This window comes from Colossoma macropomum, unplaced genomic scaffold (genome assembly GCF_904425465.1).
Source record: "Colossoma macropomum unplaced genomic scaffold, Colossoma_macropomum, whole genome shotgun sequence".
NCBI lineage: Eukaryota > Metazoa > Chordata > Actinopteri > Characiformes > Serrasalmidae > Colossoma > Colossoma macropomum.
Genome location: NW_023495168.1, coordinates 100513 through 113356, shown reverse-complemented (window position 1 = coordinate 113356; position 12844 = coordinate 100513). Strand labels below are relative to the sequence as shown.

General features: G+C 35.9%; 1 protein-coding gene across 2 annotated transcripts; it reads left to right on the top strand.

The window, feature by feature from the left end:
- Nucleotides 1-3270: 3270 nt before the first annotated feature.
- Nucleotides 3271-9283, top strand: LOC118801070 (SLAM family member 5-like). 2 transcript variants are annotated; one of them, XM_036561260.1, is made up of 4 exons: nucleotides 3271-3325; nucleotides 4423-4719; nucleotides 6098-6361; nucleotides 9024-9283. In XM_036561260.1, exons 1-4 carry the CDS (start codon nucleotides 3271-3273, stop codon nucleotides 9152-9154), a joined length of 747 nt encoding a protein of 248 aa, XP_036417153.1. In that variant the 3' UTR covers nucleotides 9155-9283. The 2 variants fall into 2 exon arrangements, with proteins under 2 accessions (XP_036417153.1, XP_036417152.1); XM_036561259.1 differs by having other exon boundaries at nucleotides 6098-6367.
- The last annotated feature ends 3561 nt before the right edge of the window (nucleotides 9284-12844 follow it).

Sequence of the window (12844 nt, the reverse complement as noted above, 5' to 3'; positions counted from 1 at the left end):
GGGGCTGGTCGCCTTCAGGGGGGATGTGTGTCAGAGCAGATTGTCACTGGATGTTGGAAGCTGGAAGTGAGAGAGTGCAGACCCAAGTGTAGAGCTTAGGTTCAGAGCGAGCTGTTAGCTAAAAGCTTGCTTATTGTATGGCATGACTGTGGCTGACTACAGCTGTTTAATAAAGCACATCAACTTGTGCATAAGCTTTGTGTCTGCTTTAATAGAGATAAATGCTACAATATGCAAAGAAAAACATTATTAACTACATTTTTTTCTTTGGCACAAGTGCGAAAGTCTAAAAATAACATGTAACGAGAGAGGCGTGAATAGTATTGAAAGTTTGGGGTGGCACACGTGTGTCGTTAGACTGTGAATGTAGCCAAGCTGGCCTCTTTGTGTTTACACATGCACACAGATGTGATCACAATGTGTACTTGACCACCTCGGGCTCAGGACAACTACATCAAAAAACACATCCCAGGCACAAAAATGGTTACACTTGTCTTTTACAGAGAACCATCTACAGAGAACATGCAGATAGAGGGCGCATTATAATGCCAAGTGTAAACAGGGCATAAGAGACGAGGGTCACTGTCTTTTACTAAGTCTCTAACTGACATCCTCTGTACCTGACAACCATTGCTGAAACACATCTGCACAATCACACAGAACAAACAGTAGGTGGCATTACACGCCTAATTAAATGAAGCAATGGAATTGCCCCAGAGTGTAGGAGTAACATATACATAATTAAGGAAAACAGAAAATGCATTCATTGAAACAGTCATCGGTCTTAAAGAACAAACAAAGGCTCTGATAACAGGGGCAGTGATACAGTGGTGAGTATTTCGGGCTGTGGGTGTGTGTTTATTTGCTAACTTTTACATACTGGGAGAATAATAAAACATAAAATGAGGCCTGTGCAAAAGTTATGTCACATTGTTTTTTTTATGTTTTTTGTCCTTTATTTATGCCATATGTTAAAATCAGCAAATAAATATTAATTGTGCACTAAAATGTGCAGAAAGATGCATACTTAAGTGTGTTCTCTGTAGATGATCAAAACAGATAAATTAACTGAGGTTGTTCAAACTTCTGCATATGTTACACTTGCATTTTATGAAAAATGGAGGATTTTACTTTGACAATTACAAAACTACGATGCTTTAAGTGAACAGAATAGAGAATAGACTAAAATGTGAAACAAGTTAGTTAGTTCTTTCATATTTGGTTATCACATTTAACACAGCAGTTAGTTTTGTTGTGTGTGTATCAGGTTCAGTGTCTCCCTCTGCTGGTGTATCTGTGTGTTTGCTGAAGACTGTGCTGTATCATTCTGACCCTCATGCTGTCTGCAGTCATCACCGTCCACATCAGAGAAAGACTGACCAAATCATCTTAAAGACATGGATGGTGTTACACAGTTTATTATAGCTGTTATAGCTACATAATACTCTATTATGTAATCTCTGATTACAATCCACTCTACTGTATAGTTGAACCAAACAGGCTCTCATCATTTACTGTTATTTTTTTTCTTTTCTGTTATTTTTAGCTTCTCAGAAGTCAGTAGACTGAATGTACTAGAACATTGTACCTATAGGTTTTATTAGATGTATTTAAATGCATTTTTAACTACTGTTTATTCTTATGCTTAGAAATATATTTGAAGATACATCTGCTCTTCACAGGAAGCTTGTTTAATCAGTGATGCCCCAAAGACAGTGCTTTTTGAGTCAGTTTTTGAGTGGGCATTTAAGTGAGTGTAACTGTAAGAGCAACATATTATTGAAATTCCAAGAGAAGTGCTAGCAGAAATTATTACAGTAATGGTGGAACTCAGGCTACTTATGAAGTGAAGATTTCTGCAGTAGCTGGGTCAAAACTTTATTTTTAAAGCTTTTTTTGCATTTTTCAACAAAGTATTTTAGATTTATGGAACGCATGATGTATTATTGTCCAGTTAAGCCATTTTAATTGTTGGCCTTTAAAAAACACAGAATGCTGCACAATCGTTTTTGCCAAAGTCCGAGTGCTGAAGAGAAACTAGACTAACCATAGAGAAAAAGAAAACAGGAACTGACAGGTGTAAAAATGCAGGGCTAGGCTGGTTGGTAGGTAGTGATGGGCAAATGATACCGAGCCAGGAAGTCGTTTATGAAGCGCATATCGAGGCTTGCTTCCTTAAGGGCGAGTGACATCACTGATGACATCTGAAGCCTCACTGGTTCAGGATGTGGTTCGAGTATTGGCGTGATTTATGAACATATATAAGGCGCAATGGATCCCAGCAAAATTTGCATGTTGACATTAACAGACCTCTATTACCATTACCCACACATTAATCAAAAAACAGATTAGATGAATAAATGAATGAACCACAGAAAATCAAATGTTGCAACAATGTTGCAAGACAGCCAAGAGGCCATCACAAATAGTTGAAATGACAAAGGTTTTGACCAGCAGGGGGGTTTGTGTGCACATGAAGCTTCAAGAAATGAACCTTTTTTCGGACCAGCTGGATGGAAAGCTTCAAGGCTTCATGAGGCTTCATCTGGCCATCACTATTGGTAGGATCCATGAGCAGGCTTCATTGTGACAGACAAATGTACAAAAACACAGCCCAAGAACAGATTCGGGTCAGAGGCTAAAAAGACAACAAATGGCTACCCAAGATCAAAAAAACACAAAGTCAACACGCTATAGAGAAAAGGCTCAGGATTGTAGTGACATACCAACAATGCTTCATGACGTGTGGAACAAGAGTCTGAGTATTTATAGGGGAGTTGATGAACGGAGATTGACAACTGGTGTGGATGAATGACAGTCAGACTTCAGGAGAGGATGACCTCTGGTGGCCAGTTTGGGAGTTGCACAACACAGGCCTTTAAAAATATTTTTTAATGTCAGCCGCATCATTACAATATAATATAAAGACACAATGATGCTTTACGGTTCAGTTAATTAACTGAATGATAATTAAAGGTAATTAATGCTATATAAATAAAGTCTGCAACAACTGTTATTAACAGTCCTTATGTGATCAGTGTTGAGCATGAAAAGTAAATGAATAAATAAACGAAACTGAGGACCCCCTTTGTATTTTCATCTTAATAGTAAAGTAAACTGTAATTGCTTTTTAGTGTGGAATATTCTTTCATGTTGTCCTTATTACTTCTGCATGAACACCAGCACATTAGCAAAGCTCTCTAAGGCAGTGAGGTAGTCTTTGTAACTTCCTCCTTCACTGTTAAAGAGGAAGTTCTAAAAGTCCCTGTAATGGCGATGATACTACAGCTAATCGTGTCTCTCTGCACTCTGATCTCAATCACAGGTAAACAGTTCTCTGAACTTCATCACTAAAGAGGTTAAAATGTATGACAATGTATAATTTTTGAGACAGTCTAAAAATCGTAATAAGTGATCATCTGAATAGAATTCATGCTAAGTGTTAAGATCATTTTGAAGTGTGCAGCACAGATATTTAAGACATCTTTAGACATCTGTTAATGTCACAGGTGAGCTGAAAAGCAGGTTTTTCCTCCATACTGTTAACACACATAATTACACAGAGAGCTGATGTGACTAACCTCTATACACTCAATTTGTATGTTAGAAAAAATACAATTGTATGATTAGAATTAACTGAGAAAACCTACAATCCATCTCTAAAGCACATTCATTTGCAAAATGTATCATACTAAGCTAGATTATGAAATGTAATGTACGTATAATATGATGGTTTTGTTTACTGGGTTTAGTCCTCCTGTTCTGTTCACTCAGCCTGCTGACTTTATATCTGCACAAACAGCTCCAGCTTAAACAGAGATTTACTGTTTACTAGTTTAAGACTTTAAACTAGCATTACATGTAGCCGTGTGTGTGTGTGTGTGTGTGTTTGTGGACAAAAGTTTTAGCACACCCAGTGTCAATGGTTTGTTGATTCCAGTAAACCTAAATGAACGATATATATTTCTGCATATTTTAATGTACAGTTTCTGTGTATTTGATGAATTTCACACATTGAAATAAAACCTAAAACAAAAATGTGCCATGACTTTTGCACAGGCCACACTTTTTGTTTTCTTTTTTCAAATATTTTTTTTTCAGCAAATAAACAGTAATTGTGTATTAAAATGTGCAGAATTGTGTCTCTGTAGAGAATGTGTGTTCATTTATGTTCACTTAGAAAATCAACAAAACATGTCATTTGACCCGGAGCGTCCAAACTTCTGCATAGGGCTGTATGTTAAATAACAAAAACAAAAGTGTCTGAATACATGCTTGTCCTTACTGTATATATGAACATACAGAAAAGAAGTCATAAACATGTTTCACAGTACCAAGTCATGAAAAAACTATCACAATATAAAAAACGATTTCTTATATTTTCTCAATTCTCCCTCTCTCTTATTTTTCCTCTCTCTACAGAGTCGAGTGATGTGTTCAGATCGGTTGGCAGTTCTGTTCAACTGGACATACAGCATCCTGTACCGAAGTTTGATGAACTAATCTGGGTTTTTAACAGAGTTAATAATGTTCTAAAATATTATTCTGAATTTAAAAAAACTAAACAGACTCCTGGTTATGAAGGCAGAGTGGAGTTCAATGAGGAAACCTACAGTCTGACACTGAAGAACTTACAGAAGACTGATAGTGGACTGTATGAAGCAAAAGCATCTGGTGATGAGGTCACAGTTGTTGCTGAGTACAGACTCTCTGTGTTGGGTAAGTCTTATAGAAAATCAGTCAGTGAGAGGAAACATGCAGTCCTGACACAACACTGCTGTTATTATGATGCTGTAATTGTATCTATTCTTAATGTACACTATTGAGTATTTCTGAAGGCTAAAAAATGCAAGATGCACTGTGCTGTCATGAACACTTCAAGATGTTTTTTAAACAAAATAAAATAAATCAAGTTAAATAAAATGAGTTGAAAATGTGACAGCAGATTGAATTTTGCCAATCTAACTAAATTATTGTGGATAAACAAAATTGGCTTTTAATTGTGCGGAAATCTTTTCATAGTTCTATTGAATTCAGGTAAAGACTGATTTATGAGTGTACACTAAGAGAAAAATATAGATATGGAAAATGTTCAGTTGTTGAGATGTAAATTCTATTCTCTAACCACCTCCACTCTGCCTGCAACTGTTTTGCCTGATTTTTTTTACCATTTTTATCTTATTTTCATTATTTTATTATTTATTTATCTTATCCATTATTATTCACATTCTTATTCCTATTTTAATTATTATTTTATTATTATTTGTCATTTTAATACATTTGTTTATTAGTATTTTTTCTTGTCTTCCTCTTGTTTTATTTTGATTTGATTTTATTAACCTTTACATTTTATGTATGTTTTAATTACTATTTTATTCTTTTTATTATATTTTTATGTATTTTTATTATTAATGTTTCACTTTTTATACTTACCTGATCTGAATCATTTATATCATCTGAATCTCATTTAATAAATTTACTTTTATTATTTGATATGTTCTTACACATTATCAATCCCTTGCTCTGTATTAACTCGGCAACATTGTAAATGAGGGGCACCCTCCGAGATTAAATAAAAGTTGATTGATTGATTGATTGAAATCTCTTTAGAGTGGTTTGATGTGAAATGGTTAATTGTAGATAAAAGTTTCTTTACAGTGGTGGTGATAGGAACCAGGGGTCACAATACCAACAATGCCAATATAGCCATTTTATCTGATTTTTACAACACACAGTGAACCTACAAAGCTTTTTTAAGCATAACTGAAAATTAGGTCAGTATAGTATCTTCATCCTGCAAGAGTTGTAATTGGCTTTTGATTTTAACTACAATATTCTAAACATAGTTTAGTTTTGATGCTCAACTCACCAGCTCAAATTTGAACACTGGATATTCTAAGCACACTTACTAATGTTTTTCTCTACTCATTATTTTCTGAGATCTAATAACAATACTAATGTCCAGATGGATCTCAGCTACTCTGAAAGATACTGACCAGTTTGAAAGACTTTTAGTTATCTGTGATCTGTGATGAGTGATTTATCATTGACTGACTGTCAGCATTACAGTGATGTGTCTGTATATCTTCTACCTCAGATCCAGTGGAGGCTCCAGTCCTGAATCTCCAGCTAAGCAATGACACCTGTAACATCACTCTCACCTGTAGAGGTCATGACCTCTCTATCAACTCCAGCTGTTACAAGGAAACCTGTGAGGAGAAGGAAGTGACATCACCTGGAGGCGTCACCCTTTCCCTGTCTGTCAGTGGCAGCACCATCATCTGTAATCATAGCAACCCAGTCAGCTGGAAGACGGATGTTTTGGAGATGAAAGAACTGGAACGACTCTGTGCTGATGAAGGTGAAGGTGTGAACACAGATACACACAGACACAAACACTGCATCTAAAATCAATCAAAAGATCCAAAGTTTTTTTTCTATGAAACTATTCCAAACCATAATCTGTAAGTATTACTGTAAGTGTCTGTTTGATTATAACACAGCAAGTCATATAACACAGTATATAACACAGTGTTGCATCCAACGTTATCTATTGAAAAGTCAATTTTCAATAAAGAACGTCAGAAAGTAAGACGTAGCGAGGCTGGAGTGAACTGTTGGAAAGAAATCTGTTAATGTGTATGGTGTAGCTGTAGCCAACCACAGCTCATTAATAAAGCACAATGACGTGCAAAACCTCTATCTTCTTTCATAGTGGTGAATGCTACAATATAAATAATGAAAGAAATAAGAAATGAATTGAAACAGACATAGCTTTTAAGGAAACAACAAAAGCTCTAATAACAGGTGCAGTAACACAGTGAGTGTTCGTGTATTTTTTCAAGTTGTCTGTTGGCAATTCTCACTTTCCAGTATGAGGAGTGTTATTTAACACCATATAACTATTTCTGGCAAGGATAACGTCATTAAGCACCAGTACACCACTACATCAACCAGAATGTAAGATATACTAATATTTTAACATGCTGATTGATATTTTTAAGATTATCAGTTCAAGATTGCCAGCGTTATGTTAGCTAACTTGGAAGTTATAATGCTAGTATGTATTAACATGCATAAAAAGAACATGTACCCTAGCGGCTAGAAGAGATTTTTGTTGCTCATGTTTCACACCAGACATGTCAAACTGGGGACCTTCCAGGCCAAAGTGCTGTGGAGATTAGCGTTTACCCTCATCTAACACTCTGAATTCAGTTCATGAAGTCCTTGCTAATTAGCTGATGAGCTGAATCGGGTGTGTTTAATGGGGCAGTGTGCTGAAGTCTGCAGTGCTTTGGCCCGTGAGGACGGGTGCCTGACACATGTGTTTTACACTGTCAAGAGAAAATGTAAAGTTTACTTGACTTTAGATATGACCCTGTAACTGTAGATGTTTGTGTGAGTGTGTGTGGTAAGTAGAAATCAGCTTAGAGTCTGATAGTCTGATTATGCTACATAGATTCAGTTACTATGCTAATTTAGAGCTAGCTAGAGAACTTAGTTAGCTAAATCTGTTTCATTCAGTGTGTTTACATGCACTTAATAATCCAATCATAATTGGATTTCTGCAGTTATCTGATTATTCAAATGGTCATGTAAACACCACGCTTATATCTAGAAATCCGATTAAGAAATCAGATAAAGAGAACTGGATTTTAGCTCAGTAATCAGATTTCTCAGTGCATGTAAACTCTTATTCTAATTTCTTTCGGATTTCTCAGTCTGCGCATGTGCAGAACAGACTGCTGTACCAGAAATAAGTAAGCAGCTTTGCTGCAAGATGACGTTGAATCCAACTACGTTCTTGACGAAATGAAGGATTTAAATAATCTTCATCTTCTCAATAACGTGAGTTCATTTTTTCAGGTACAGTAGCTCAAAAAAAAGCCACTGCATGAAGTTTGAGTTTTACATTACGTTTTCATCACACCTTCTTCTGTGAGTTATTATCTGATTACTCAAGTGCATGTAAACACGCTGATCGGATTACTGACAAAGTCTGATTTTCTGCAGTTATTGGGTTATTAAGTGCATGAAAACGCACTCATTGATTCACTCATGAGACAGTAGTACACACAGTAGGTCAGAATTATGAAATGAATCAAATTATCAAGCAAATCCAACACAAAGGCAGGTTTATTTGCTCTTCTTTGTCATCACAGGAGGCAGACTGCATCACACATTCAGCTGTTTTTTAGGGAAGATTGATAAAATTTTGTGAAAAACATACATTTATTAAACTTTCATTAAATGCTCTCACAGCCATTTACACTGGAAGTTAATTTTTCATTCAAATAAAACTGGCGCATGTGCTCCAGTTAATGTGCCTCTGTATTTACTGCCATATGCAATAAGTTTGGCGCCCCTGTTCACGTGACATTTTGTTCACAAGTGAAAATAAAGGAACACTTCCTCTACAGAGAACAAACTTCTGCACTTTTTAATGCACAATTGCTGTTTATTTGCTGAATTTAACATATTGGAAAAAAGTAAAATGTAGCCTTTGCAAAAGTCATGGCACATTTTATATTTTATTGTTGTTGTCCAAAAAAAAGAAAACTTAATTTTTTTAATTTTATTTTTCTACATTATTTGAACACAGCAGCTTTCCTTTACATCATGTGAACATTTGTGTTTACCTTCTCCTTTAAAGTTGCCACTTTGAAGATGCTTGTTTTTTTTTCGGACAGCAATGTCAATGTTAAACTCAGCAAATAAATAGAACGTGTTAGTAAAAATTGTAGGAAAATGTCATATTTAAGGCTGTTCTCTGTTGAGAATATGTCAGCTTATATTCACTTAGAAAATCAACAAAACATGGAATTTGACCAGGGGTGTTCAAACTTCTGCGCACAACTGTATGTCACATTTGAAGTTTTTGAAATATGCTTTTACTTTGAAAATGACTGAAATGTGATGTTTTAACTGAACATAATAGAGAATAAACTGAAGTGTGAAACAAGTTAGTAAGCTCATTTACATCACAATTAACACAACAGTGGGTTTTGTTGTGTGTGTTTCAGGTTCAGTGTCTCCCTCTGCTGGTGTATCTGTGTGTTTGCTGAAGACTGTGCTGTATTCCATCATTCTGACTCTCATGCTGTCTGCAGTCATCACCGTCCACATCAGAGAAAAACTGACCAAATCATCTTAAAGACATGGATGGTGTTACACAGTTTATTATAGCTGTTACAATTACATAATACTCTCTATTATAATCTACTCTACCGTATAGCTGTACCTAACAGTCTCTCATCACTTGCAAAGACTTTTAGCATCACTGTTGTAGCTTCTCAGAAGTCAGATGATTGAATGTACTATAATATTGTTTTATAAGATGTATTTAAATGCATTTGTAAATACTGTTTATGCTTATGTTTACAAATATCGCTAAAGATAAACCTGCTCTTCTCATGAAGCCTCTTTAGTCAGTGATGCCCCAAAGACAGCTCATTTTATGTGGAAGTTAAATTGGGATTTTAAGTGAGGTTAAGTGTAAGAGCAAAATAATACTGAAATTGAAATTTCCAACGAAGTGCTATCATAAATTATTAATGTACTGGTGGATCTCAGGCTACTTCTGAAGTGAAGATTTCTGGAATAGCTGTGTCAAAGCTTCATTAAAAAGGCATTAATATATATATATATATATATATATATCTTACTTTTGAGACACCCTGTGTACAGTGGTGACTGAAAGTCTGTGAACCCTTTAGAATTTTTTATATTTGAGCATAAATTTGACCTAAAACTTCATCGGATTTTCACACAACTCGTTATAGCAGATTATAGATAAAGAGAACCAAATTAAGCAAATGAGAGAAAAATATTACACTTTTTAAAATTGGATCACCATCTGCCAAACAATTTTCATTTTAAATGGGTGTTTCTTTACTTTTGAGAAACCCTATACATGTACGCATTTTCTGGACTTGCCTATATATATATATATATATATATATAGGCAAGTCCAGAAAATGGGGTACATGTTTATTTGAGTTACTATGCCCCAGAGATATTTTCTGGGTTTATTTCTTTTCTAGAAAGACTATAAAGCCCAAGAGTTTGTGTGAAAATGCCATGTTTTCTTCGATAGCAAAAACAATGTCCTGCCTAGTATGAAACGTTAAGAATGGTCACTACCAAGACACGTTTTCTGCAATTAAGTAATTTTTTTTTGTGTTTTAATGAAAAAAATATGAGTCAAGTACTTACAAAATTAGCTAAAATTGTCAGTAATGAAAGAGTCACTACTGCAGGGATGGGGGAGTACCTAAGTAGCACGCTACTTTTTGTAGCTAACTACAATTTTGTGTAGCTATTAGCTGTAGCTGCTACAGTTTTATGAAATGTAGCTAATAGCTGTAGCACCTACAAAGTTTTGTGTAGCTACAGCGAAAATTTCCGCTACAATTTCACCACAGGCTTCAGGCAATCTGCGCAAAATCTGAACCACAGAACGCAGTCGTTAATGGGGCTGGTGGCGACTGTGCAATCCTGACTGAGCTGCGGACAGTTTGAGCAAACAGGCACGCGCTGATCACCTCTGAGGCATAGCTCAGGGGTCGGCAACCGAAATGTTAACAAGAGCCGTTTTGTCCTTTCAACAAAAATGAAACCACCTTGGGTCCATTTTACCATCTTGGCTGTAAATATGTCTCAGTATGTGCTGATGTGCTGATGTGCTACTACAGGCTAAAAATATAATATAAACGACAACATAGACTTACTTTGCTTCTCAATTGCCAGCTTCTGGTTCGAATTATCCCGTACCACCTTAAATGGTGCCTGAGGTGCCAGAATATAACTGCTGCGTCATTTACGGTGGAACGGGAAAACTTGAATGAGAAGCTGCCGAAAGAGAAGCTGCAGCTTTGTGACTGTTTGACAGTTTCTCGTTGCAGATTAAACATATCAGGAAACCAGCTGGAGTGCTTTTAAATGCAGATAAGTCTGTTCATCTCCAAATTATCAATGTTTGTCTTAAATCTCTCTCTTTGCCTTTTCATTAGGTACGAGCTAGTTGGTTATTATCTGTGTTGCTGTGTGTCCAGCAGTCTGTGTGTCTTCAGCGTTAAAGGGTGAATTAGCAGTTCTACATTAACTCCAGCGATTAAGACCATTTATTGTGAAAACTGTGTTAGAACTGTGTGTTAAAACTTTACAGCAAAGGAGGATTATGTTACTTTACCTAATTATCTAGTTCTGCTGTGGAGCCGCAACAGCTCTGCAGCAGTGGAGAGATTATTCAACTGCACAGGCCTGATTCTCACCCCAAACAGAGTCACTGATTAGAATTTGAGGCTGAAGTGTTGCTGAAGATTAAAGGACTCTGAATATCCTGTCTGTAAATATCTTGCTGAAATGTTTATATTGGACCAGTTTTAATTCAACAGTTGACAGTCAGAGAAGCTAATGAAAACCTTGACTAACCACAGAGGGAAACCAATAGGAACTGACAGGTCATTAAAACATAATATGAAGGCACAATGATGCTTTAAAGTTCAAATATTGAACTAAATAGTTATTCATTTCATGCAAGTACACTCTGTTAAATAAAAAAGTAATTTAAATGAAGTTTAAATTTATTTATTTAGGTCTTCATAACAAAGAAAGCTCTATTAAATTGCTTTTTTAGTGTAGAAAATTGTAGCTTTGTAATTATTCATTGTCACAGGATAAGTTTCTTACAGTCTCTAAAGATACTACAGCTGATATTCTCTCCACTCCAATCTCAATCACAAGTAAGCAGTTCTCTGAATTTCATCACAAATCTACACGAGAGAGCTGACCTGATTAAACTGTATACACTAAATCTATGTCTTAGAAGATCTGTAAAGTGTTACCCAAAAGTGTCTGACTCAGTGGTTGCACACCCACTGAGCTTTCCAAAGCTAACTGAAGCTCTGATCTAACAACAGCCTCCAACAGCAATACCACCCAGGAAGACTGTAGGACAGGGTCAGCAGGTGGGTGGATTCAGTCGCAGACAGGATCCTTAAAACAAGTCATGTCTTTTGAAAAGGTTAATCTGGTCACCTTTCATTTTCACTAACTAATATATAGAGCAGCCTCACATGGTCACTTATTACTTATGATAGTTGCAAATGACCTAAACTAAACCCTCATTTCTGGCTCTGCTACAGAGTTGAAGTGAGAATTAAATTGTCAGTTTCAGACTGGAGAAACTGTGGTTTTCTGAGCTCACGGCTGTGCAGGAAGGATATGTTTTTTCTGTAAGTGTAGAGCTCAGCAGCAGCGTACCTTGAAGTTTTTCAAAGATTTTAGTACAACTTGTTACTATCTAACATGAGCTAAGTTTCTTATTAAGATTCTGATATGATTCTGGATATCTACTATATAATGACTCTCATATTGCCAGTCTATAATAATTTGAGAAGTACTACTCATGAGAAAAGAGTTTCAAAGAAATGGGGATGTGGAGTGGAATGAAACTTCTGAATCTCAGAGTTAAAGTTCAGTACAGTTGGCATCAGATTGTCAAGGATTCCTGGTGTAAAACTAGCAATTTTAGCTTTAGACAAAACTTTGGGTGTGCCGTACATTCTTCTGTAAGTGACATAGTCTCAGAAAATGTATTATCTGGTTTATCTTGATTGAGGCTAACTACCAATGATTTATTTATTTATTTTTAATTTGGACTTTCTATCTTTTAACTATCATCACTGTGCACCTGCACTTAAGCACCTCAAAACAAAAGTAATTGTGTCTGTTTAATTTAGCCACATAGCAGTGGTATTCATTGGGTTCATTAAGAGAGCTCACTGAATGCCAAGAAACTCAGGGCACTGATGCTCGATCAATCAAAACTTGCTTATACAAC